This window comes from Saccopteryx bilineata, chromosome 2 (genome assembly GCF_036850765.1).
Source record: "Saccopteryx bilineata isolate mSacBil1 chromosome 2, mSacBil1_pri_phased_curated, whole genome shotgun sequence".
NCBI classification, from domain to species: Eukaryota; Metazoa; Chordata; class Mammalia; order Chiroptera; family Emballonuridae; genus Saccopteryx; species Saccopteryx bilineata.
Genome location: NC_089491.1, coordinates 313,392,200 through 313,420,128, shown reverse-complemented (window position 1 = coordinate 313,420,128; position 27,929 = coordinate 313,392,200). Strand labels below are relative to the sequence as shown.

Here is a 27,929-nt window from a genome sequence, read left to right as displayed (position 1 = left end):
GCTCCAGGCACTTACAACACAGCAGTTCTAAAAAGGCTCACCTTTTGGGAACAGGAGTCAGACCAAGAGGGTGAATGAACACAAATCCGGAAGTAGCCCTAGCGCGGGCCCCTCCTGGGAAAAAGATTTCAAAAAAGGGTACTAACTGCGCTTTTTACCTAGGCACCGAGCACTCGCTCGAAACCCAGGAGACACCCTCACACCTGTATCTTCCGTCATACAACCCGCGCCAATCCTCAGACCCGACCCCCTCAGCCTGAACACCTTCGCCCAGACGTCCTGCTCCGACCAGCCTCTTCCCGCCTCACAGCACAAGACCCACTGCCCTCACCAGCGATTGATCCCGCAGAAACTCGGCGTCGGTGCGACCGGAAGTCAGCCAGCGGCATCAACTTACGTGCGCGCCCCCGAGTCGCGGAGCGCGGCGTCAGGACGTCTAAGAGCATGCTCCAACCACTAGGCGCCATCCTATTTTAGGGAGGAATGAAGCCACAAAGCTAGCACGTCAATTGTGGGCAAAAAAAAAAAATTAAAAGAAATACCACACTTTCTCGGTCCGTGCTGCTACCCTACTCAAAACAAAACTGGGGATTGAGATTCAGTGGTTTAATTTGACAACTAATCCTTCTCGCCGCTAGATACCTGGAGTACGGGACCAAGGAAACGGAGAATTCAGAAAATTTTGGAAAGGAATACTCCGGTTACAAATAGTGCAGTTTCCTTAATAAAGCTAAGGCAGTCTTGGACTCACTCCATAGTAATTATTCATATCTGTATAATATACTCTGCCATTTTACAAAATGTTTTCACTCACATTATCATAGGTGATTTGATTTTCACGATAAACCCTATAGAACAATGTATATTATTATACCTTCCAATTTACACAACAAATTTCTGACTGACGGATAGATGATTTCTGGTTCAGCTGGGTAGGTGATTTCACAAAGATACACAGCTATCAAATGAATCAGGTGTCCTTAACTCTAGCTTCTAATACATTGAGCCAGTGCCCAGGAAAGTGCCTGGACACAGTCGATGTTCAATAATTCAAAACCTGTCTTTTGCCCTGGCGGGATAGCTCGGTTGGTTGGAGCATCGTCTGAAAAGCTAAAGTTGCCGGTTTGATCCCTGGTCTGGGCACATAAAGGTACAGATTGATGTTCCTGCCCCCCCTCGATAAAATTAATAAATAAAATCTTTTAAAAAAGTAAAAAAAATAAATTCCATAACCTGTATTTTGAATGAATGAATTACTCCTAGAACCATGTTCTCTCCACTTTTCTATGAGGAGAGAATGTCAAAGCTGGATAAAAACATTCCAGTCTCTCATTTTACAGGTGAACCGCCAACAAATATTTATGCATTTAAATAATCTATTTGACTTGATCTTGCCTATAAACAGAATTTGACAGGATGAAAGTATCCACAGCAAAGTGAAGAGTGAAAATGATGTAAACATGGACATAACCTACAGTAGTCTCACTTTAACCCAAATCACCGTAACTCTCCCAAATGCCAAGGAAGTCTAGAAGCTTGGAGTTTCATTTGAGTCTCGCTTTTGGACATGAAGAATACACGTATCTGTTGGTTTGTGTGCCCTCTCTCTAGCTCCCCTAAGGAGCCCTGAGCATTTGTCAATTTTAGAAAAGAAATATCGAATGTTGATTAACTTTGGCAATCATTATTATTGATTTGATAGAAAGAGATAGGATTTGATGGAGGAAGAGAGAGACATATCAATTTGTTGTTCCATTTACTTATACATTCAATGGTGGATTTTTAGATTTTTTTGTGTGTGTATTTTTCTGAAGTTGGAAACGGGGAGGCAGACAGACTCCTGCATGCGCCCGACCAGGATCCACCCGGCACGCCCACCAGGGGGCGATGCTCTGCCCATCTGGGCCATTGCTCTGTTGCAACCAGAGACATTCTAGCGCCTGAGGCAGAGGCCATAGAGGCAGAGGCCATAGAGCCATCCTCAGCGCCCGGACCAACTTTGCTCCATTGGAGCCATGGCTGCGGGAGGGGAAGAGAGGGACAGAGAGCCCTGGCCGGTTGGCTCAGCGGTAGAGCGTCGGCCTAGCGTGCGGAGGACCGGGGTTCGATTCCCGGCCAGGGCACACAGGAGAAGCGCTCATTTGCTTCTCCACCCCTCCGCCGCGCTTTCCTCTCTGTCTCTCTCTTCCCCTCCCGCAGCCAAGGCTCCATTGGAGCAGAGATGGCCCGGGCGCTGGGCATGGCTCTGTGGCCTCTGCCTCAGGCGCTAGAGTGGCTCTGGTCGCAATATGACGACGCCCAGGATGGGCAGAGCATCGCCCCCTGGGGGGCAGAGCACCGCCCCTGGTGGGCGTGCCGGGTGGATCCCAGTCCGGCGCATGCGGGAGTCTGTCTGACTGTCTCTCCCTGTTCCCAGCTTCAGAAAAATGAAAAAAAAAAAAAGAGAGAGAGAGACAGAGAGGAAGGAGAGGGGGAGGGGTGCAGAAGCAGATGGGTGCTTTTCCTGTGTGCCCTGACCGGGAATCGAACCTGGGACTCCTGCACGCCAGGCCGATGCTCTACCACTGAGCCAACCGGCCAGGGCCGAATGGTGGATTTTTATGTTTCCTGACGGGGGAAACAGAACTCCCAACCTTGGAGTATCAGGCCCATTCTCTAACCAACTGAGCTGCCCATCTAGGGCTTATAAAAACAGCTTTGATTTACACACTACAAAATCAATGTTTTACTTGTATAATTAAATTATTATAAGTAAAATTTCAGAGTTCTGCAACCACCATGAGGTTTAATCTGTCTTTTTCTTTTCACTATTATTGATTTTTATGGAGAGAGCAGGAGAGAGAGGCAGAGGCAGAAACATTGCTCTGTTCCTGTACGTGCGGTAACCCAAAGTTGAACCGGCAACCTCTGCGCACTGGGACAATGCTCTAACCAACCAAGTTATCCGGCAGGGCTAATCTTTATTTATAGTTTTAATTTTAGTTTCTGAAGTTTAAGAAAGTTTATCTGGTGACCTTTAGTGAGCTCAGAAATACATAATAATGGCAATTGATACTGAAACGTAGTCAGTATAGAATTTTGTTTTTCCAAATCCTGGGCTGCTTTTCACCCAGAACATTCTGCTGCTATATAAAACCCAGGGAACCGGAGTCAACGGATCTATAGGTTCTCATCTGAAAATATACTTACACTCCTTACTCCGTCCTAGGGGCTTTCTCCTTTAACCTTACAGCCTATGAGTGGGCGGGGTAACAACTCAGGAAATCTTGGTGAAGAACTTCCCCTCCCAGAGATCTTCCGGAAAGGGGCGGTACTTGCCTTCCGGAACTTTTCGGACAGAGGCGGAGTCTTCTGTCGAGGACTGTTCGGAAGAAGGCGGGGCCTACCTCGCATCAGGACCAGTCTGGCTTGCACCTGCATCCTTAGCTCAGCGCATCCCAGGAGCATCTTAGGGGGCGACCGCAGGTGGAAACCGGGGACCAGTCTGTCGCAGGAGGCCTCCGCCAAATACCAAATACCTTCCTCTTCCCCTAACCTAGCTCTCTACAGCGGCGGTCTCGGTTCTGATCCGGGGTTCCCAGAGTTGTCTGACCGTTGCAAAAGCGTTTATAGCAATACCCTCCGATTACGACATGGCTGAGATCACCAATATCCGACCTAGCTTTGGTAAGTACAATCGGGAAAACTAAGCCTGGGGGAGTCGAAAGCCTTGCAAAGCCAGGGGAACCAGGTAGCTGGACAGGGAATGAATCCCAGACCAGGGTCTTCAAGTGCCAGCCCCGCTAGAATCGGGCCTGTGGTGGTGGGTAGCGGGCAGTGGACAGCGCCTGAACTTAAGCTATGGACTGCAGAGGCTGGGAAGTCCAGGATGCTAAAATCTTGCATGGTGCACCGTCAGCATTGCTGGAGGTGAGAAACAGCGAGCTTGCGGAGGATGTGAACCCCTCCTTCGGGGGGAGGAGAGGTGGAGTAGACCGAGCCCTCCCCCTTGGGGCACGCAGGGCGGTGCCCCTTCCTCCCCCTCCTACTCCTCGGTGCTGCGGGGGAGGGATGTGGCAAGGGAGATGGGGCATCAAGATGGCAGCTTGGAGACTGTGGGCTGTGTGGCTGGCAGCCAAAGGAGGCAGCGACCTCTAGGGAGAGAGGTGCGGGGGTGGGGAGCAAAAATGAAGCCACTCCTTAAACCGGTCAGCTGGATGCTGGAGCTGGAAGGAAACGTGAGCCCTGCAAGTTCTATTCTGCATCGTAATGGTGGGGTCCGTCCGATGTTACCAAATGGCGTTTGGTGCTGCTGGGCTGGGGGATGACGTGATGTCTATTTCTAGACCTCCTGGCTGCGTCTAGGCGCTTCCTCCCAGCCTTTGTTCCCTGTTCCCTGTTCCCTTGCCTGGCTTTTCAAAAAGGGGGACTCACCCGTGCTGGTGTTGGAGCTGGCGGAGGCCAATCCAGGCCGGAGGAGGAGGGGCGAGAGAGGCTAAACCCCGGGGAGGCCGCTTTGTGTACCAAAGAAAGCATTACGTCATCTCGGCGCTGCTGGTCCCTGGCCCAGCCCTGTGGGCTCCGAGATCAGTTACATTCCTTGGAGCAGAGAGTGGAGTGGAGAATAGGGAAGACAGGAAGTAAAAGCCCGAGAAGCGAGTTTTTTCCTCTTAAAGAATTCTTCCAAAATATGCTAGGATAACAAACTTACTGTGCCATGCTTTCCTGGTGCAAAAAGTAAATAAATAAATAAATAAATAAATAAATAAATAAATTGCCCTGCTTTTCCCTCAAGTCTACCCGTTTTGATGGTAGAAGCCAATGACAGTTGCTGTCAGCCTAGGGTTCCTAAGTATCCCTTAAGATATCCTAACGCACAAACAATCCAGAAGATTTGAGTATCCAGTGTTTAGGGTGGGGCTACTATCCAACTAGGAAATGGCTTTTATTGCTCCCCAGTAAGAGATTTATGGAAATGAGCAGAACTCAGTGTGCTCCATTCTCTCAATAGCAGGAGAAGATATCAGATAAGGGAAAGTATCCAGACAACAGATCACATGCATTAAGTACTTATTTCCACTGATTTCCAAGGCTAAATCTTGATGGTTTTTCTTTTTTCCACTTCATCCCTTCTGTATCGCTATTCTATGAGTCCTAAAGTTCAAAAATAATGTCCCCCTTTGTGATTGCATGAGCACTGTATGATCTTCTGCTCTTTCTTTTTTATCCTTTTTTTCTAAAATATTTTATTTATTAACTTGTTTTTTAAAGAGAAGAGAGAGAGGGAAAGGGAGGGGGAGGAGCAGGAAGCATCAACTCATAGTAGTAGTTGCTTCTCATATGTGCCTTAACCAGGCAAGCCTGGGCTTTCAAATTGGGGACTTCACCATTCCAGGGTGACACCTTAGCCACTATGTTCCCACAGGTCAGGCTCATTTTTTCTTATGCTTTCTTTTCAACATACTCTTTTCTTCTAATTGCAGTTCTCCATTCCTTAGAAAGTAAGATGATGTGGAGTACAATGTGATTTTCTTTAGAGGAAATATTAATGGAAAAGAAAAAAGAAATTTTATCAGCCTTTTGCATACTAATCTTTAAAAATACCCTCTGGTGTAGTCATTATTATATCTATTTTCCAGATGAGGAAACTCAGGAAGATAAAATAAAAAACGTAAAATCAAACAGTTATTTAGGGTAATGCCAATGTCCAGTTGATGCCAAAGTTTATTCTTGTTTCTGTATCACACTGGTCTACTTGACAGAAAAAGGCTGTTTTTAGTAAAGGAAGTTAATAAGCATGTCTGGTCAGGGACTGACAGAATTGGGCAAGGTTTAGATGTGTCTCTCAGTTCTTTCAACCCTTACAGAGTATTTCCTACATAGAGAACTGTTACTTCTGACTTTATCACATCTCATAGAGTACAATGCCATCGCCCTTGGGAGATAACACCAAGCCAACACTCAATTACCCATGACCTTGAAGGACAAAAGGAATAAGCAGCACAGGTCACTGCAATTTACAACTACTTTAAAACACTCACTTGAAATATTAGTTACAACCTCTTTTTCCCACCAACAAGACAGAAGGTTCTGAGTTTAAACATTCCTTATCTTTTTAGTTTACTGCCTTGAATGTGGGGGAGAGAGGCAGAGATTAACAAATACTCAAATGAAGAAGAAAGTAGGACAAAGATGGGAAACAAGGTGGAGGAAAGCATCTAGGTGATATATAAATGAATTAATCTGTTTCTCTTCTTTTCCTTCTCTGTTGTCCTGAAAGATAAGAATTCTTCATCTTCTCTCTTACCCACTCTACCTCCTCTTTCTTTCTTTCTTTCTTTTTCTTTCCTTCCTCCCTTCCTTCCTTCCTTCTTTCTTTTTTCTCTTTCTTTCCTTCCCCTTCCTTCCTTCCTTCCTTCCTTCCTTCTTTCTTTCTTTCTTTCTTTCTTTCTTTCCTTCCTTCCTTCCTTCTCCTTCCTTCCTTCCTTCCTTCCTTCCTTCCTTCCTTCCTTCTTTCTTTCTTTCTTTCTTTCTTCTTTCCTTCCTTCCTTCTCCTTCCTTCCTTCCTTCCTTCCTTCCTTCCTTCCTTCCTTCCTCCCTCCCTCCCTCCCTCCCTCCCTCCCTCCCTCCCTCTCTCCTTCCTTACTTCCTTTCTCCCTTCCTTCCGGATCCACCCGGCATGCCCACCATGGGGCGACGCTCTGCCCACCAGGGGGGATACTCTGCCCATCCTGGGCGTCGCCATGTTGCGACCAGAGCCACTCTAGCGACTGAGGCAGAGGCCACAGAGCCATCCCCAGCGCCCGGGCCATGTTTGCTCCAATGGAGCCTTGGCTGCGGGAGGGGAAGAGAGAGACAGAGAGGAAAGCGCGGTGGAGGGATGGAGAAGCAAATGGGCGCTTCTCCTGTGTGCCCTGGCCGGGGATCGAACCCAGGTCCTCCGCACACTAGGCCGACGCTCTACCGCTGCCAGGGCCTATTTATTTAAAATATAACCCCTTCTTTTCTTACCTGGCCCCAGCTTTCGTAGAATTATGAAATGTTTGAAATAGAAAAAACTTCAGAGAGCCTGACCTGTGGCAGTGCAGTGGATAAAGCATTGACCTGGAATGCTGAGGTCACTGGTTTGAAACCCTGGGCTTGCCTGTTCAAGGCACATACTAGAAGCAACTATTATGAGTTTTGATACTTCCTGTTCCTCCTCCAACCTTTCTCTATATCCTCTCTCTAAAATCAATAAGATTATATTTATCTTTAAAAATAAGAAGAAGTTGGAGGAGGAAGAGGAAGAGGAGGAGGAGAAGGGAGAAGGAAGAAAGAAGAAGGAGGAGAAAAACTTCAGAGATATTTAGTGCAATCCCCATGGAAGAAAGATCCAACCTCTGAAAGTTTTCAGTTGTAGATTCACTGCCTTATGAAACAATCATAACCATTGTGAGGCAGATCTAATAATAACTTGACTCTTTTTATTGAGTCAAATCTGTCTTCCTGTAGCCTGTATGCACTGGTAGTAGACCTGCCCCTCCAAAGTAAAATCAAATCACACCTTCTTCCACTGAAGAAAGTTATTATTCTTAGACTCTTTAGCTCCTTCAGTTCCTTCCATTTTTCTTCATTTGATATGGTTTTCAGATCTTTTACTATCCTGATTGTCCATAATGTCCACTTTGGTGTCAGGCAAACCAGGGTTTAAACACCATCACTGCCATTTGCTATTCCTTGGCGTAAGGCAGATCTGAGTCCCCAGGTTCCTCAATTATAAAGTGAGGAGATTAATAGTACTTATTTAATGAGTTCTTTGGTTCAGATAGAGAAAGCTCTAGTGCAAGCCTCGCAGGGACATAATAAATGTGCACCAAAAAATAGCAGTTTTTATTTCTGTCAGTGCTAGACAGACATTCCATATGTGTTGTGACCAATCCAGAAGAAATTATACTACCCTCTTGTTACCCAGACATCAATCGTATTCATATTATAAGTTGGCATTAGCTTAATTATACTACAAGCTTATCGTCACTTAAACTACTAAGTGAATTCTGCTCATACTTATCAAGTAAGGTTGCCCATTGCTTATTGATAGATTTTTAAAACCAAATAGAATTTTACACTTTCCCTGATATATGTAATCATATTGACCTTATCTTCTTTTTCCAATCTGTTGAAGCTGTTTGAAATTTACTGACTCATTTGTTCACTGAAGACTTATTCTGTTCCACATGGTTCTAGGCCCTGGATATAGCAGTGAACAAAACAGACATTCACTATCCTTATTAAGCTTATCTAGCAAGGAAAAACAGACAAATAAGATATGTCAGGGATAATAAGTACTATGAAATAAGATAAAGCAGGGTCCTGTCTGGTTGGCACAGTGGTAGAGTGTTGGCATGGCATGTGGAAGTCCTGGGTTCGATTCCTAGTCAGGGCACACAGGAGAGATGACCATCTGCTTCTCTACCTCTCCTCCTTCTTTCTCTCTCTCTCTGTCTCTCTCTCTCTTTCCCTCCTGCAGCCATGGCTTGAATGGTTCGACCAAGTTGGCCCCAGGCACTGAGGATGGCTTCATGGCTTTACCTCAGGCGCTAAAATAGCTTGGTTGCTGAGCAACAGAGCAGCGGCCCCAGATGGGCAGAGCATTGCCCAGTAAGGGGCTTGCTGGGTGGTCTGGGTTAGGGCACATGCAGGAGCCTGTCTGCCCCACTCCTGCCTCACTTAATTTAAATAAATAAATAAATAAAGCCGTGTAATAGGGATATTATCTCACTTGCGGTAGTCAGGAGATGTTTTTCTGATACAGTAAAGTTTAACAGAGGCCTGCAGTGGGAGGCAGAAAGCTAGGCAGGTACCTGGTGACAGTAGGAAATCTGGAATGTACTAAAGTCACATTTATTTATTTACTTTTCCCTGCCCAAATCTTCCTTAAAGAGTAATGTGACCCTGGCCAGATAGCTCAGTTGGTTGGAGCATCATCCCAATATGTAAAGGTTGTGGGTTAGATCCCCAGTCAGGGCATATGCAGGAACAGATCAATGTTTCCGTCTCTCTCTCTCTCTTACTCTCTCTCAAAAATCAATTAAAAAAAACAATGTAATGTGGACCAGCCTGAATAGCTCAGTTGGTTAGAGCATCATCCCAATATGCCAAGGTTGCAGGTTTGATCCGGGTCAGGGTACATGCAGGAGTCATCCAATGAATGAATAAAGAAGTGGAGCAGCAAATCAGTGTTCTCTCTGTCTTTGTCTCTCGCTCCCTCTTCTTCCCCCTTCCTCTCTCTCTAAAATCAATAAATAAAAATAAAAAAAATAATGTGAAAGTAGTTACAAAAGAGTCATGGGGATGTAAAGTACAGCATAGGGAATACAGTCAATAACACTGGAATAACTGGTATGGTGCCAGCTGGGTCCTGGAAATACCATAGGAAACACTTTGTAAAGTATATGATTGGCCATTATGCTATCCACCAGAAACTAATACAAAATAATATAGAATTTAAACTGTAATTGAAAAAATAAATAATGTGGAAAACTAGAGGCTGTATTTAGACCAGCTGGTTTTAGTGAACTTAAAGAGGAGAATAAACCCAAACCTCATTATCTAAGTCAGGGGCCCAACTTGTATGGGGAAAAGACAGACTAGACTAGAAGCAGGAAAGTAAAAATCTGTTTCTCTTTAGTTATTTGTTCATTTAACAAATATATATCAAGTACCTGCTATGTGCTTTTAGTACTAGGGGTATAGAAATGAACAAGACAGACAAAATCCCTGTCCTCATGAAACTTATATTCTAGTGAAGATAGATAATAAAATTATATATGTGTGTGTCTATATATATTCTTGTGTGTATATGAGAGAAAGAGAGAGTAGATACAGGGAGAAAATTAAGCAGGGCCTGACCTGAGGTGGCGCAGTGGAGAAAGCACTGACCTGGGATGCTGAGGTTCCAGGTTCAAAACCCTGAGGTTGCCAGCTTGAGCACAGGCTCACCAGCTTGAATGTAGGATAATAGACATGATCCCATGGTCACTTGCTTAAGCCCAAGGTCGCTTTCTTGAAGCCCAAAGTCAGTGCTTGAGTGAGGGATCCTTGGCTCGGCTTGAGCTGCCCAGTTAAGGTACATCTGAGAAGTAATCAATGAACAACTGAAGTGAGAAAACTACAATTTGGTGCTTCTTATCTCTCTCCCTTCCTGTCTATCTGTTTGTCTGTCAGTCTGCCTCTCTCTCTCTCTCAAAAAAAAAAAAAAAAAGAAAGAAAGAAAAAGAAAAATTAAGCAGGGCTAGGAAGTATAGGTCTTGGGGGTAGAGAAGGTTGCACTTTTAAATGGAGTGGTCAGCGCCCTGGCTAGATAGCTCCTTTGGAGCATTGTCCCGAAGCACAGAGGTTGCCGATTTGATTCCTGGTCATGACACATACAGGAATGGCTCAATGTTCCTGTCTGTCTCTCTGTCTCTCTCTCCCTTCCTCTCTTGCTGAAATCAATAATAAAAGAAGGAAGGAAGGGAGGGAGGGAGGGAGGGAGGGAGGGAGGGAGGAAGGAAGGAAGGAAGGAAGGAAGGAAGGAAGGAAGGAAGGAAGGAAGGAAGGAAGGAAGGAAGGGGAAGTGACCTTTGAGTAATGATCTGACATTTTCCACAGTCTCTACTTTTTTCTATTTAAAAGTCTTCTATTTTAAATACCTGAGAGCTAAAATTTGGACCATATTTTTATTCTTTTTAAAAATTTTATTCATTTTAGAGAGGGGAGGGAGATAGAGAGAGAAAGAACGAGGGAAGGGGGAAAGGAGAAGGAAGCATCAACTCCATATGTGCCTTGACCAGGTAAGACTGGATTTTCGAACCGGTGACCTTAGTGTTCTAGGTTGATGCGTTATCTACTGAACCATCACTGGTCAAGCATGGAACATATTTTTTAAAGCACACAGACACACAGTTCTTTTTATCACCCACCCACTTTTACTACCCTTGGGCATTCTACTAAAACCATCCAAACCCAACATCCTTTTATCCCACCTGCCAGTCAGTCAACACAGGCCACTATTTACAAACTCTGTACTAGATGGTGTGGAAAATCCTCCCCAAACCAGACACACAGTTGAGGTGAATGGGTTCCCATGTATAAAGGTGACCTTATAACACTTACAGGACAGTTTTATGTGAAACACAAATCATTATGAGTAAACCAAGTTCATAAGTGCTGAGGGAAGGCCATGAAAAGAACAGGGAGTCAGGTGAGGCACTTCAGAGAAGTCTTTCTGGAGAAGGTAAATATTTCATCCAGATTTGGTGGAAAGGAAGAGCCATGGATTGGTTGAGAGGATGGATGAGGGCATTTCTAAGAGAGGGGAGAAGTTCCTAAGCCCAGAAGAGTAAGTTTTGCTTTGCAGATTAGCTTGCCTCCAGCAGAGGCACTAAACAGGAGAGCTCTGGATAGGGATTAAGGTCTACCTGCCTTGACGTATCTCTTGTCTCCACCTTCAGATGTGTCACCAGTGGTGGCAGGCCTTATCGGGGCCTCTGTACTGGTTGTGTGTGTCTCGGTGACCGTCTTTGTCTGGACATGCTGCCACCAACAGGCAGAGAAGAAGCACAAGACTCCATCATACAAGTTTATTCATATGCTCAAAGGTATCAGCATATACCCAGAGACCCTCAGTAACAAGAAGAAAATCATCAAAGTGCGAAGAGATAAAGATGGGAGGGAAGGTGGACGTGGGAACCTGTTGGTGGACGCAGCAGAGGCTGGCCTGCTGGGTCAAGACAAGGGTCTCAGCGGACCTAGCTCTGGATCTTGTATAGACCAGTTACCCATCAAAGTGAACTATGGGGAAGAACTGAGGAGCCCCATTGCAAGCCTAACCCCTGGGGAGAGCAAAACTACTTCTCCATCATCTCCAGAGGAGGATGTCATGCTGGGATCTCTCACCTTCTCAGTGGACTATAACTTCCCCAAAAAAGCCCTGGTGGTGACAATCCAGGAGGCTCATGGGCTGCCTGTGATGGATGACCAAACCCAGGGCTCTGATCCCTACATCAAAATGACCATCCTTCCTGACAAGCGGCATCGGGTGAAGACCAGAGTGCTGCGAAAGACCCTGGACCCTGTGTTTGACGAGACCTTCACCTTCTATGGCATCCCATACAGCCAGCTCCAGGACCTGGTGCTGCATTTCCTCGTCCTCAGCTTTGACCGTTTTTCTCGGGACGACGTCATTGGGGAGGTCATGGTGCCACTGGCTGGGGTGGACCCCAGCACAGGCAAGGTACAGCTGACTAGGGACATCATCAAAAGGAACATCCAGGTGAGGAGGAAGTGTGTGTTGGGGAGGGATGGTACATTGGGGTAGACAAGATCTTAGGGGACAAATGGAAGGGGAAGAGGATAAAATGGGTGGCAAAGAGGGACTGTGGGGAGGAAGCTCTGTTATCAAGAATAAGCAGTGATCAAGGTAAGACGGAGGGTCTGACAGGTTAGGTCTCCCCTAAGAAGAAACTTTATAGGGAGAGAAGAATAGGTATCTTCTGAAATTTCACATAATGGTTGACATCCTGATACTGCATCCAGCTTGCTTAGATATAGCGGCTAATTTTTCTTCTAAAATAATGTGGGATCTTCCCAGTGAACTTATTTCTCACAGCTGAGAAATTATGAAAGTAATTCATTCATTTCCCCCTCAGCTTTCCTTTCCCAACCCAAACTCGGAATATAAATAGTATCATGTGTATATGTCTTTTAATAACCATTTTATAAATACAATTTAATGAATTGCTTCACCTTTGAGCCCCTTACCCAGGCTCAAACCTTTGCCACAGATACATCTCTCTCCATTTCTCCCCCTGTCTGCATTAAAAAGGGGAATAAGAGCCTTCTCTCCCACTGGGCCAGCATTAGCTTTTGAGTTGTAATTTCAGGGGTGCAAGAAATGTGTTCCCTATCCTCCATCAGTTCATTCATTTCTTCCACAATTGGGGAAGCAATATAGTTGTATGGTTAAACACTCAAGCTCTGGAGATGGACTGCCTGACTTCATGTTTCAGCTCACCCCTTTCCAGCTGTGTGACATGGGTGAGTAACCCTTCTAAGCTGCTTTTTCCCCAGATGTAAAATGAAGCTGCTAATATTATCTTCCTTACAGTTAATATACTCAAATGAGATAACACCCTGGCATATTATTGGCCTAAAGGAGCTTTTACTTTAGTGGAAGAAAGACAAACAATCTTTGCAATTACCAATCAGTGAGTATGGTAGGTGCTTTGAAAGAAGTTGTTGACATTTTAAACTCAGAGTGTCATTCCTTTTCAGCGTAAAATATAAGTAGTTAATAGCAAAGGCTTTGAAGTCAGACCTGAATTTTAATCCAAATGCCATCAGCCAACTGACCTTGGGCAAGCTGCTTAGCTTAGTTTCTTAGAGGAATTAGCTTAGTTTCTGATAGGAATTAAGTAAAGTGATGAACTTACATCGTCCCTAGCGCATAATAAACTTTCAATAAATTATAACCACTCTTATTATTAATAAAGTTTAGTCCCTGGTAGATACATGTGGTTTGGAGATGTTTGTGTTTTGTTTTGACAGTGTAAATGACAGTGACCTGCATCAGTGGAGAAGCAGGTAGAAGGTTCAGGAAGGATATCGGTCACTTAAAAATAATTGCACATCTCCCAGAAAGAGCCCTGGCTTTAGGTGCCATATTTATCTCTTAATGCTTTTTCCATCTATAAGCCTACACTGGACTCGTTGGGAAGGCAGGAAGCTCAGGACTGGACGACAGGCTTCCAGGCCAGCTGGGGCTAAGTGTGCAGTGAGCTTCTGGGAACAAGGTGTGTCCATGGAAGAAAGGCACTGCACCAAGTGGGGGGCTGGGTGCAGGGAGCAGTCCCCCTGGAGGTATGTTATCTTCTCTGCTATATAATATAATGCACCTGTCCCACTGCAGCCAGCCCCATCAAGTCATTGCCCAAAGAACTGCTGTTGCCACATGGCACACTCGGCTTACCTCACAAGGGCCGGGGAAGTCCAAAAAATTTGAGCAATATTAGAGGCGTTTGATCAGGATGTAAAGACTGGTCCAATGCCAGGATCTAATGAGATATCCTAGAGTCCCACACAGCAGGGGTTCTCACAGCCTCTGGGGCTGGAGTCAGCGGGCATGGTGCAGCACCTGCCTTGTTTAATCCCCCTCTGTCCCTTTACCTCTTCCACCACCTCTTTTACACAGGTTCTGCCACCCCACCCCATTTCCTGACTCCCCTTTCTAGTGCCCCACTGCCTGCCTTCATCCAGCTCTTCTCACAGGAAGAGTGGAAGAGCCTTTCCAGCTTAGCCTTCTCTGAAGCCCCAGCCTTGGTAAGGCTGCCAACTAGCTGGACTCCTCCAGGTGGCTAATGCACTTGCAGCCCAAGGCTGAAAGTGGAGGATGGCTCTGAGCCAAGCTGCAGCTGGGAAGAGACTGGCACAGAAAGGGCCTGATTTGGACTGGGAACAAATTAGCCTTGAATCCAGGACATGGCTAGGGAACATTTTTTGGCATGAGACATCTTTCTATTTTATTAACTCTCTTCAGGAGGGATAAGCCAGGGCTGGGATCTGTGTGTGTGTGTGTGTGTGTGTGTGTGTGTGTGTGTGTGTTTTAGAGAAAGAGTCAGAGAGAGGGATAGACAGGGACAGACAGACAGGAATGGAGAGATGAGAAGCATCAATCATTAGTTTTTCATTGCGCATTGCAACACCTTAGTTGTTCATTGATTGCTTTCTCACATGTGCCTTGACCATAGGCCTTCAGCAGACTGAGTAACCCCTTGCTCGAGCCAGCGACCTTGGGTCCAAGCTGGTGAGCTTTGCTCAAACCAGATGAGCCTGCGCTTAAGCTGGCGACCTCGGGGTCTTGAACCTGGGTCCTCTGAATCCCAGTTCAACGCTCTATACACTGCGCCACCGCCTGGTCAGGCAAGGGCTGGGATCCTGAGTAACACATTCCCTGGGAGAGGCCCCAGCCAGGGCACTCAGAGCCTGTGCAGCCCCATACCATAGCCTTCCAGCCTCCCAGGCTTCCTAAGCGTTTTTTCTCCAACTAGTACCTGTGAGCAGGGCTGTGTTCCATCCTGAGCTGTGATATTCACCTCCCTAGTCACTCATCCTAGTGATTCTCTAGCACTGCAGCCTCCACATGTCTACCTTAAATCCTCCCCACTGTAGCCAAGAGTCTGCCTTTTTTGGATCTCCCCTTAGCTCATTAGTTAGAACTGCTCTGGATGATTCTACACTGTTTATAAAAAGCTTTTTCTGGTCTGTGTAAGGCATCCCCCTATAATATAAGCCAAATTATCTTCCTTCAAAGATTCTTGGGTGGAGCCTGACCAGGCCTTGGCACAGTGGGTAGAACGTCGGACTGGGATGCGGAGGACCCAGGTTCGAGACCCCAAGGTCGCCAGCTTGAGCACAGGCTCATCTGGTTTGAGCAAAAGCTCGCCAGCTTGGACCCAAGGTCGCTGGTTCGAGCAAGGGGTTGCTTGTTACTCAATCTGCGAAGGCCCGCGGTCAAGGCACATAAGAGAAAGCAATCAATGAACAACTAAGGTGTCACAACGAAAAAGTGATGATTGATGCTTCTCATCTCTCTCCATTCCCGTCTGTCTGTCCTTATCTATCCCTTTCTCTCTTTCTCTGACTCACTCTCTGTCCCTGTAAAAAAAAAAAAAAGATTCTTGCATAGAGACTGTTGAGAATTGCATTTCTCTACATAATTCCCCACTCCTAAATGCATTTCCTGGCGTTTAGCAGAAAATGCGTCTCACGTCCTTTTCATTATACATGCAGTCCAGTTGAAGAAGCCAATGACTTGTCATAATTTTTTTACTCTATCCATTTCACTACCTTACTCTAGGCAAGTAGTTATCATCTTTGGGCCTCAGTCTTCTTCTAGGCTGGATCGTGAAGTCTACTGGGATCACTTTGTGAGAGCACTCTCGGCTCTTATGAATATACAAAAACATACAAAGCATGAAAAATTAACCCTTGATTATTAGTGAAAGATCACAGTATAAATTTCATAATACTCAAAATCTCTGAGTTGGACCTTGGAACTAGCTTTTTCTTTTTACTAGTAGCAACTCCCCCCCCCCCACACACACACTATTTTATTCAGCTAGAAATTAAAGTGAATTTACATTCCCATAATAAAGTCCCCAGAAGGAGAAGGGAGGCAACACAGAGCTGGCTGAGGTAATGGAAATGAAGTAATTTACAAAGTAGATAATAGAGAGTTGTTAGTCTCCTCCTATTTTCTTCAGGTGATTGTTTTCCAAACTATTTCCTGTCTTTCCACTGTCAGATCTGGTATTGATGACCTGGGACAAATGGTCATGGGAACGAAAGGATTCTTAAAATCTCAGATATACAAGAGACCTTAGAGGTCATCCAATCTTGCCAAAGGGACTGAAAAGAAAGAAAGAAAAGGGAATGTCAGTTTTCCAGGAACAACAAAGAAGGTTGCTATGTATGTATATTGGGGACTTCAGGAGGGGGAATGTGGTTGGAACATTAAGGTTTTTGTTTTTGTTGTTTTCGCATGATTGTGATTTATGTGGAGGTGGCCCATAGGACTTCTAACCCCAATAAAGGTTTATTTAGGATTTGTGGGCCCATCTAATGCAAAGACTCTGTGTCTAGAAAATCTCTCTGGACAGGGCTCTGCTAATTAGATGAAATAGACACCTCCCTTGCCTAAGGGTTCCCTAGTCTGAATGTCGTTTTTAAGACCAGTGTTCCTATTCCTTTCTCCACGGAGGGAGGGCAAATCCTCCCAGCTCTGTCAGGCATGGATAAATCTCTTTCTGCCCCTTGTCCTTCTGCTTGTCTGCCCCTAGCAGGGGCTTTGCCTCACTAAGCCAAGGGGCTGGGAAACAGAGCTCGTTCCCAGACCTTAACAAAGAGTCTTTGAGAAACAGCCATTGACAATGCTATTTGGAATGGGATTGGGTGAAATAAAGAAGGGGTGGGGGATGAGGATGTGAAACTCTTCTTCAATGAAGAATAGAGTGGCATTCAGGTGGTGGTCTGGCTGCACACTTAGGCATCACAAAGGGGCAGCTGAATGGGACAGGCATTCTGCCCATGTAAAATGCCAGAGGTGAGGGGGACCAGATGGAGAAGTTGCCTTTTAGGGGAGAAAAGTATTAAAAGGGTAACCAGAAGTTGTCCATTTTCTCAAAGAACTAGTGAAGAGGCCTGGGGGTTTAGATTAGAAAGGTTTTGCTATAATGAATGATTTAGGAAACAGTTTTAAACAAATGGTCAAGAAACCTAAACTATAATTTTGTAGTCAGTGTTATTTTTTGCAAATAAAATTCTATTTTTTTAAATCAAATATCTCTTTTACCCCACCTATCCTTCTTTTGTATATAAGTTAGAACTATATTTAAGAATTGCATACCGGCCTGACCTGTGGTGGCACAGTGGATAAAGTATCGACCTGGGATGCTGAGATCACCGGTTCGGAACCCTGGGCTTGCCTGGTCAAGGCACATATGGGAGTTGATGCTTCCTGCTCCTCCCCTCCTTCTCTCTCTCTCTCCCCATTCTCTAAAATGAATAAATAAAATCTATATATATATAAAAAAGAATTGCATACCATATTTTTCATTCCATAAGATGCACTTTTTTCCCCCCAAAAGTGGAGGGGAAATGCCCATGCATCTTATGGAGCAAAAAATACGGTATTATTAAAATTTTTTTTATTAAATATTTTTAACACACCATTTGGTTCAGAATTTTTTTTTTCCTCCTTAAAACCCTAGGTGTGTCTTATGGTCAGGTGCGTCTTATGGAGCGAAAAATACAGTATTTAATATTTAGATACCATTTAACATTTCACCATTCACCATGGAAATGGAGGAGAGCCAGAGTCTAAATCAGGGGTCTCAAACTCGCGGCCCGCCGAACAATTTTGTGCGGCCCGCAGACTAATCCACGAAGTTCAAAATATTTTGGATAAAATTAAGTAAGCCTAGGGGCCTACTTGTATTTTTCATTTCTCTAGCATCCTAGCTAGATATTAGCTTAGTTAACAGCAGTTGTGATGCGAACTACAGTTTCTGGTCGTTTTGTGACACTGAGTAAACTGCATGTACGATTGTGCTTGTTGTACTGATTTTTTTTTGTTTTCAACTGCAGTGAGAAAAGTGTTGTGTAACAGTTGCCTTTTGTAGACCTAGTGCAGCCCGCGGAACAGCTGTGATCTTGCTCTGCGGCCCACATGCTGAGTTGAGTTTGAGACCCCTGGTCTAAATAATCCAAAGATTCTTTCTTCCCAGATCAGCTATGTCTGCTGTGACTTTCTTTGATGATGGAAATGTTCTCTGTCTGCACTGTATAATATGGAAGCCACATATGGCTGTTGAGCACTTGAAATATGGCTATTGTGACTGAGGAACTAAAATATTAATTTTATTTAATGTTAAAGAATTAGAATTTAAATAGACACATGTTGCTAGTGACTACAGTAATGGATAGCTCAGTTCTGAATGTTTTGCAAGCATTTGATTTTCGTGGGGGTTACTTTCGTAATGCCATTTAGCTGTGGCTAACAGTAAAAATGAGTTTACATTCTCAGATTATGTTCTGATTTATGTCAGAAAGAAGCAGCCCAGAAATATACTGGTTGTCAGAGCAACCAACCTGTGATTTTAAACTGGCTGAGGATTACTTCCTGTGGATACAATCAGGAGCTGACAACATGTATGTTATGAGCAAGAAAAAAATGTGGGACTTTAATCTAGCAGAAAAAAGCCATCACATTTTTTTTTTTTTTTTTTTTCTGAAGTTGGAAACGGGGAGGCAGTCAGACAGACTCCTGCATGCACCCAACCGGGATCCACCTGGCATGCCCACCAGGGGGCAATGCTCTGCCCATCTGGGGCGTCGCTCTGTTGCAACCAGAGCCATTCCAGCGCCTGAGGCAGAGGCCACAGAGCCATCCTCAGTGCCCGGGCCAACTTTGCTCCAATGGAGCCTTGGCTGCGGGAGGGTAAGAGAGAGACAGAGAGGAAGGAGAGGGGGAGGGGTGGAGAAGCAGATAGGCACTTCTCCTGTGTGCCCTGGCTGGAATCGAACCCGGAACTCCTGCACGCCAGGCTGACGCTCTACCACTGAGCCAACCAGCCAGGACCCCATCACATCTTTTTAAAACTCTATTGTCTTTTGTACTTCAATTTCAAAAGCTAAAGACTAAGTTTAAAATTAGTGGCCCTGGCCAGTTGTCTCAGTGGTAGAGCATTGGTTCAGTGTGTGGATATCTCAGGTTCAATTCCCGGCCAAGGCAAACAGGAGAAGCAACCACCTGCTTCTCCACCTTTCCCCTCCTCCTCTCTCATTCTCTCTCTCTCTTCACTTCCTGTAGCCATGGCCCAACTGGTTCCAGAGCATCTTTCCCATGTGCTGAGAGGATGGCTCTGTGGAGCTTACTCCTCAGGCACTAAAAAAAAAAAAAAAAAAGCTCGGTTTTGAGCATCGACCTTCAGACAGGGTAGTCAGGTGATCTAGGTTGGGGCAAATATGGGAGTCTGTCTTTCTATCTCCCCTCCTTTCACTTTGAAAAGAAGAAAAAAATTTTTTAGTTAGTGTTCTATGCCCTATGAGAGACATTTTCATATGCTTCTAGTGTGAAATATAGTATCAATTTTTTTTCTTTTAAGACTTTATTTATTAATTTTAGTGAGGAGAGAGAAAGTGGGGGGGGGGGAGCAGGAAGCATCAACTCCTACATGTGCCTTCACCGGGCAAGCTCGGGGTTTCCAACTGCCAACCTCAGCGTTCCAGGTCCACGCTCTATCCACTGGGCAACCGCAGGTCAGGCCTAGTATCAAATATTTTAAACCGCGTGAAATATTATCACAACTTTATTTCTTGAGATAACTTAAGGCTTATAATCAAAACACAATTGATTAGATTTTTCCCCTTGTTTTTCATTGATAAGCTAATTAAATTATTTACTACTGCTGTTCTTTCCTGTATCAGACACACCTGAGCAGGTAGAGCACTAGCCTGTGAGTTTCTTGAGGATATGACTCTCGTTGTCTATCTGTTCAGCCCTAGTTGCTGGCAGAGTTCTTGGCACTTAGTAAGTGCTCATTAAATAATTTTTGTGGGTATGTAAGGCTGGTAGTAAGAATAGTCTATTTTTGCTCAAGCTAAGAAGAATTCCTAAAGCAGATGACATGTCTTTGGGGCTGTGAAGAATACAAGGAATAAGATTTGATACTGGGGAAATGATTTTGTGCCAAATTTAACTAATTTCTAAATTCCTCAAATTCTATCTCCTATTGTTTTCCTTATCTCAGCCTCAGCCCTACTTTCTAAGCTAAAAACTTAAGAAAAACTCCTCTAACAAAACAAATAATAAAAAAACAGTCCTCCACCTTTTCCCTCTCCCCTACATTAACATCCATTGAGCCACCAAACTTGGAAAATCCTGACAATTCTCCCTAAGACCTGTCTCACCTCCAGGGCCATTCTCTCTGCTGTAGCTCTGCTTGCAGGTCTCAGCATTTCTTTCCTAGCTTATTGCAGCAGCCTCTTAACTGAGCTTTCTGATTTCGGTCTTTCTCCACTTTAGTTCATTCTCCAGTTTCCTCTAGAATAATATTATTAATAAAATGTTGACAACAACCATACTAACTTTTTCGCTCCTATACTTACAGATCCCCTCTTGCTTAGTGGTGACTCTACTGTTTGGTTAGAGTGCCCCCACTGCTCTTCACCCTTCCCTTGTCCCCCTGTCCAGGTTTCTGGTTCGTCTCTCCTGGTAGGCACCCCAATATCAGGCGCATGCACTCTTCACCATTCTCTGAACACAGCATGCCCTTTCAGGACCCAATGCCTTTGTTCCAGCCATTCCTGCCGCTGCCTTGTGTGAGTTCCTCTCTGCCCATTGTCTCCTGGCCTCTTACTCACCCTTAATAAACTCAGCCCACATGTCAGCTGGCAAAGCCTTCCCTGACTCTTCCAGCAACACTTAGTTAGGCTTCTTACTTCTCTGTCAAGCACATCTTTGCTTTCATCTCTGGCTCTTCTGCACGGTAAGTTTCTTGGGACCAACTGAGTCCTGTCAACTCTGGATCCCTAGCACCTGGCATGTGGTGAGTATCCAAATGTGTATAAAATGTTCTCAGGGGACTAGAGGGTGTTTTTTTTTAGTTCAGAATAGGGCCTACAATAAACTTTAAAGCTGGGGAAACAAAGATGTGAGCATGGGGAGAAAGCTAGCTCGGCTGGAGAAGACACTCTGAAGTACATAACTGAGGCCGGTGGAGCAGATGTGGATATTCACCCTGTGAAATGGAGGAACAGGCTCCAGAAAGGTCAGGGACTTGCCCAAGGCCAGGCGGCGAGTAAGTGGCAAAGTTAAGACTCAGGCCCAAGTTTCCCACCTCCCCCTACATTTTTATCACAAGAACCAAATGAGAGAATAGGAGAGAATATACTTCTATAACATGCAATATGTGCTAGGCACTGTGGCATTTTATAAAATTTACCTTATTTAATCCTTTTAGTAATCCTCTGAGTTAGGTACTATTTTCATCTTCTATTATAGATGAAGAAACTGAAATACAGAAATGTCAAGTAACTGGTCTCAGGCTATAGAGATGAAAAGTAGCAATCGGGATTTGAATCCAGGCCAGGCTGGCTTTTAAATACTAGGCTGTTCTCCCTCTCCATGCAAATGATTTCTTTTAGTATCAGGAGTATGATTAGAACATTTCTTTTTTTCCCTTCCTGTTCAATGTGATAGTAACATGTTTTCAGGGGTGAGTACCTGCCACGTAGCCTTCTTCTCCCTGTGCCTCCTCTGCAGCCTCTCTTCCCTCTCCTCTGCACACTTTCTGTGCCATGCCCTGCTCCCTGTGCTGGGACCTTCATCTGCTGTTTTTTATTCACAGAAGTGCATTAGCAGAGGGGAGCTCCAGGTGTCTCTGTCATATCAGCCTGTGGCACAGAGAATGACAGTGGTGGTCCTCAAAGCCAGACACTTGCCGAAGATGGATATCACCGGTCTCTCAGGTAGCAGCTATTTACTTCAACCTATTTCTAAATGTCTGAATGACACCCCTCTCCTCTTGCCTGTGGCACAGACACACTCCCACATGTCAGGACCCCTTATACCTGTCACTTTGCATCCATTCCTGTCTCTAACTTCTCCTCCCGATGAACATCTTTAGGTCATAGATTTTCCTAGCCAGGGTGGTGCTTTGGGTGAGCAACAGGGTCTTTATCTTTGGTGAGGTACCCTAATGGGTGTGCATGCCTGGTGCTGAGTTCTTGCTCCAGGTGAACCCTTTCACAAAGAATGCGGGCCCTGTTATTCTCTATGCTCCTAATAATGCTTCTTGGTGTCAGAGGGTTTCTTCAGACCTGACTTGAGGAAGTTTTTCTGTTCTCCTTCTGCTTGATTTCCTTGACCCCTTTGCCTAGGCAGGCAGACTCAAATGCAGTCAGTGTGCATTTATTATGTTATCACTAAAGACCAGGTAGGGGTGGCCACCAAGGACATGGACAACAGAACCTCCTTCCCAACATGGAACCACCATTATATAGGAGAGGACTGTGTCATAGGCCTGTCTTCCTTTTTCTCTATCTCTTTGGGGGCCCCAGATCCTTATGTCAAGGTGAACGTCTACTACGGCAGAAAACGCATTGCCAAGAAGAAAACCCATGTGAAGAAGTGCACTTTGAATCCAGTCTTCAATGAATCTTTCATCTATGACATCCCCACTGAACTCCTGCCTGATATTAGCATCGAATTCCTCGTCATCGACTTTGATCGCACCACCAAGAACGAGGTGGTGGGGAGGCTGATCCTGGGGGCGCACAGTGTCACAGCCAGCGGTGCCGAACACTGGAGAGAGGTCTGCGAGAACCCCCGCAAGCCTGTGGCCAAGTGGCACAGTCTGAGCGAGTACTAATCCTATGCTCCTCACCTCTTACCCCAGGGCCAGCCTGGGCAGGGACGTGGTGGTGGTGGTGAGAGGTGACAGAGAGAAGTGGACTCAAAACCTCATTTTAGTTGTAGAAGAAAATTTCTTACAAAATAAATCCCACAAAGAACATCCCACATGATCACAACTGCAGATCTGTTCTTAGCAATGATGATTTTTCTCCTTTGCAAGGCACTAGAAATTTTTATTTTAATGGGGAAAAAGAAAGAGGGAAAGACCTCTACAGGTTTATATATAACAATGTAACCTTATACTTGCATGTCTAATACAAACTGAAGAAATTAGCCTAACTGCCACTATCAAGTTACAGATTTTAATCCATGAAAATTGTGTTTTGTGCCGAACTGTATTTGCTAATTATCTGAAATTGGCTTCTTTTTATTGGGCTTCTCTGGAGAGTTACCCTCACTCCCCACCTCTGGAAAAGAATATTTTGCTCTTGTAAAACCTCATAGTTTCATTATCCCCATCATTTCTTCCTATTACCTCTTACATCTCTGTTCTTTGATTGAGCTCAAGGTCCAGAGGTCTGTAGTAATACCAAGAAACAAAATGGATTAGGCAAGGTTTTCAGGGGAAAGAATGTTTGAGAAATGGGTTATTTTTGCTCCTGCTCTGAAAGGGTGGATGGCAGTCTATGATTAGATTGTGATGAAGCACATGGACACATCAGATTTATGTGGTAGAATTGGGTTACAAAATAACATCTCTAAAAAGAGCTTTAGAGACTTCAAATCAGCTATTGAATAGTAGCAATGAACACATCCCGCTGATCCCAAACACTATTTGCAAGAATGAGGACAAGAAGGAAAGAAATAAGATGATTGCGACCCCCCTTTGCCGCTCTGGATGGAAGCAACAGCCATTGTTGGTTGATGGGTTAGAAATCATCAGAGGTTTGAAGGGTTAGATTGGCCACATCTAAATCTTCTCAAGTAGCTTAGATATGGTTAGTTTAGCTGCATAAGGCAAAAAGGCTTTCAAAAATTATTCTCCTTAAATTTTTCAGTAATGGCTCTTAAAAATAATAATGTGACTGCATCAAAAAGGTAACTTGGATTCTTTCAGGGCATCGTTTCCCTCAAAAAACATTTTTGGTTCTTGGAATTTATGAGTCTCAGGACAGGGTAGAGGGATGAGGGGAACCACAGAGTTCAATCCTCCTTCTGCCAGTGGGCAATGAAGGGTGAGACACATTCAGCATCCTGTTGGGATTAGAATTTAAATCTCCTTACTCCTATTCCAGCCATGTCTCTAGTGTTGAGACTTCTCAGATGACAGAGACTTCACTGACAGTCATCTTGCTTGGAAAGACAGTAGTTGTTTTTGTCAGCCTGAAGAGCTGACTGGAAGCAAGGCCTGAGGGGTTAGCTAAAATTGAAGGTCCACTTCCATGCAAGAACATCACTTTCTAACTTGCTTCTGAGAAGGGAGTTGAAAAGCTGTCTCCATGGAGAGAGTGGCGATGTTGCCTTTGAAGTTCCCTTAGCTCTTGTGAATTTAAAACCAATCTGCTCCCCCCAGTTCTTCCATTATTGTTTTAAACCTGGCTTCTTGACAAAGCAGAGCAATGCTGAGCAGGCAAAAAGCCCACGCTCTGTTCTTGTGCCTGTCAGTCCCCACCCCCACAGTCTGACCCACTCGCTCACCATCAGTTGGCTTCACACCACCCGTCTCTATCCTATACTATGTGTAATGTAAATACTGTATTATACGTAGAGAAAGTAATTTTTGTTTTCTAAAAATGGCATTTTGAGATAGTTCAAAATAAATCGGACAGGAGCATTTTGAAACCCCATTAGGAAAAAATTTAAATGGTTCTTCTTCATCGCCTTAATGTCTAAAGATAAGAAATTGCTGAGCAATCCACTTTTGTTTCCTTCCCCAAAACAATGCAAAGCAACAGGTGGAGATAGTCCGGTCTTTGCCCTGCTGTGTGTGCCTCTGTAGCTCCTCCTGACATAAGTCTGGGAAAACAGCCTCGCCCCACTCCTCTCTTCCCCATCTCCTTGTAGCTTTATTCCTTGCATTCTTTGGGTCTACTGAGCAGTAGGTGGTGAGGTGACATAGAAGGAACCAGTAGTTCTGTAGCCTATGAGCTGCCTCGGTGTCTTTCTCAGAAAAAGGCCAAGAGGCAGACTGTACAGGGTTCCTCCCTCCTACCTCAGGCCCGATCCATCGTGCCCTTGACTTTGCTGTCCCAAAGTTTCTCAGCTGACTTTGGCTTTCACATTTGTCCCTCCCAGAGCTAACTGATAAGGGTGGAGGAGGCATACCTCCTCCTAAAAGTCAGTTGAAAGACAAGAGAGTCACATCCTAGCTTTGGTACAAGGTACTCATGGTCAGGAATAGGTTAGGGAATGGTCACTTCTGATTTTCCAAGAGTCAGTCCTTCTCTGCTGATATCTTGATTCCTTTGGGAAGACAAGAGTTTTTCTTAATAACAAAAGTCCCTTTTAAAAAAAAAAGTCCCTTTATGAGTTATTCCTTCTTTCAGTTCTCAGTGGAGCACAGCCAAGACATGTTTATGAACAGTGCTCTAGATATGAAAACAGAACTGGTTTGTGGGACGGGGGCAGCTTGCTTAGGAGAGGGAATAATGCAAGTCCTTTTTTTTTTGAAGGCTTTTATTATGGCCATGATAGTGACGTTTCCCTCACCCTGATCCTTCTCCAATGTGGTTGGTCTTTCTTTACCTTGTGTCTTCTCTTGTAAAAATAAAACTCAAGAATAAAATAAACGTGTCAAATTTGAAAAAAAGAAAAATCTGAAAAAGCTAACATGAATTGTGTGAAATTGCATAATGCTGTAATGCTAATCTACAATATGTAATGCTATCTTGTATGTTGAATTTGTTAATGCACCCCACAAGTGCAAAATAAAAACCGATTCACATTAATAGAAACAGTGATGTGAGCATGAGTGTCTTGGAAGCTGGATGACTATAAATGAAGTTAACAGACTCCATTGGGATGTTCTAGGGCAGCGGTTCTCAACCTGTGGGTCATGACCCCGATGGGGGTCGAACGACCAAAACACAGGGGTCACCTAAAGCCATAGGAAATATATATATAATACATTGATAAGTAAGAGTTCTACTCTTGGGGAGCTTAGGAGAGCAAAAGCATTCAAATAATCACACTAATAAGGGTATAAGTATAAACTGAGAAATGCTTTGAAAGAAATATATTTCCGATGGCTTTAGGTGACCCCTGTGTTTTGGTCGTTTGATCCCCACCGGGGTCGCGACCCACAGGTTGAGAACCGCTGTTCTAGGGCATGTTTCCAAAGTACAGACCTCAGAACACCTGATTCAGATTCATCTGGGCACTTGTTAAAAAAAAGTGGAGATTCCAGGCTCCTGTCCTGGAGACTCATTTGGTAGGTGACTTGGTTTACCGTTTGGTCTAATCCTTCTTTCTGGTCTTTCTGTTTTCCCTTCAAAATGTAATCTCTAAGACAATACCACCAGAGGGAGAGCTGCTGGTGGTGAGCGCTGAGAGTTAGTCTGCCAATGTAATTGGGAATTCGGTTCACCCACTCATCTCATATATTAGTCAACAACTATTTATTTATTTACTTATTTATTAGCAACTATTTATTTATTGAGTGTCTGCCATATGCCACGTACTAGGGATACAATACATTGATAAGTAAGAGTTCTACTCTTGGGGAGCTTAGGAGAGGACAAGCATTCAAACAATCAAATCACACTAATAAGGGCGTAAATATAAACTGAGAAATGCTCTGAAAGAAAAAGCACACAGGTTAATGCAACACTCTAGGGTCATATACTAGGGCGATATGGCCATAGCAACTGCTGTCTGTGGGATTTCTCTGCCAGCCGTAAACTCTGGAATGATTCCGTTTTCATGTTTTCTGTTATGCGCAAATGATCCTCCCTGAGTACATGCTCGGGTAGAGAAAAAGGAGGCAGGAGAAAAAGTCCTGGCTCTTCTGCAGTTTGAGTGAAGGAGCTAAAAAACACTTTTCAATTACAAAACTATATAACTACCATATTATAAGAAAATTAAAAAACAAGAGGAAAAAAATCAAGCGATTCCAAAATGTTAACAACCACATTATCTCTTCCAATCTTGTTTCCTGTGCATTGTTTCCCTGCTGTGTCACTCAGGATCATTGTAGAAAACATTGTAAAATAAAGTATAAGTTCATAGAAATAGGAAACATTACAAACATTAATCATTTTGGCACATTTTCCAATTTGTTCTAATTATCATGATTGTAATCATGGCCTGTGTATTAATTTTGTATATTTTTCCCCCTAGGTAATAGTCTTTAAAAACAAAAAAAGTAACATGATATAACAAAATGATAGTGAGAGTACCTTGGAACTCAGGCTGCTTTTGGCTACAAGTAACAAGAAATGCAATTCAAATGGGCTTAAACATTAAGAAAATATATTGGCTCAACTAACTGGAAGTTCAAAGGTGGGGGGCAGGCTTCAGAGCTGATTCCTGCAAAAGGTCACTGAAACTATCAGGGACCCAGGTTCTTTCTGTGGGCCCACTCTGACAGTCAGTGTTAGCTTAATCCTAAAGCTTTTATGATGCTTACAGAACCACTTCTAGTCTTCATGCTTCCTCATTCACTTCCAGGGGAAAAGAGGAGATTGCTTTAGGACCTCTCCTAGAAAAATAAGATGCCTCTAGGTATTCTCTAATCTTTTTTTTTTAATTTTTTTAATTTTTCTGAAGCTGGAAACGGGGAGGCAGTCAGATAGACTCCCGCATGCGCCCGACCGGGATCCACCTGGCACGCCCACCAGGGGGCGATGCTCTGCCCATCCGGGGCGTTGCTCTGTTGCGACCAGAGCCATTCTAGCGCCTGGGGCAGAGGCCAAGGAGCCATCCCCAGCGCCCGGGCCATCTTTGCTCCAACGAAGCCTCGGCTGCGGGAGGGGAAGAAGGAGACAGAGAGGAAGGGGGGGGGGTGGAGAAGCAG

At 44.4% G+C, this 27,929-nt stretch overlaps 2 protein-coding genes across 7 annotated transcripts in view; one reads left to right on the top strand and one right to left on the bottom strand.

Annotated features, from left to right (window-relative positions):
• The window catches only part of GON4L (gon-4 like), a 104,555-nt gene extending 100,102 nt beyond the window's left edge, over window positions 1–4,453 (bottom strand). For 2 of the 5 annotated variants that reach the window (XM_066261866.1, XM_066261869.1), the window contains exon 1: window positions 42–325. Coding sequence is in view for 1 of the 5 variants with exons in the window: in XM_066261870.1 (XP_066117967.1) it covers window positions 332–467 (136 nt within the window). In the remaining 4 variants the exon portion in view is untranslated. The other 3 variants (XM_066261870.1, XM_066261867.1, XM_066261868.1) reach the window with 3 other exon arrangements.
• Window positions 3,319–25,413, top strand: SYT11 (synaptotagmin 11). Of its 2 annotated transcripts, none has more exons than XM_066261876.1 (4): window positions 3,319–3,666; window positions 11,454–12,274; window positions 21,909–22,029; window positions 22,621–25,413. In XM_066261876.1, exons 1-4 carry the CDS (start codon window positions 3,633–3,635, stop codon window positions 22,929–22,931), a joined length of 1,287 nt encoding a protein of 428 aa, XP_066117973.1. In that variant the 5' UTR covers window positions 3,319–3,632; the 3' UTR covers window positions 22,932–25,413. The 2 variants fall into 2 exon arrangements, with proteins under 2 accessions (XP_066117973.1, XP_066117972.1); XM_066261875.1 differs by having other exon boundaries at window positions 3,322–3,666; window positions 21,909–22,032.
• The last annotated feature ends 2,516 nt before the right edge of the window (window positions 25,414–27,929 follow it).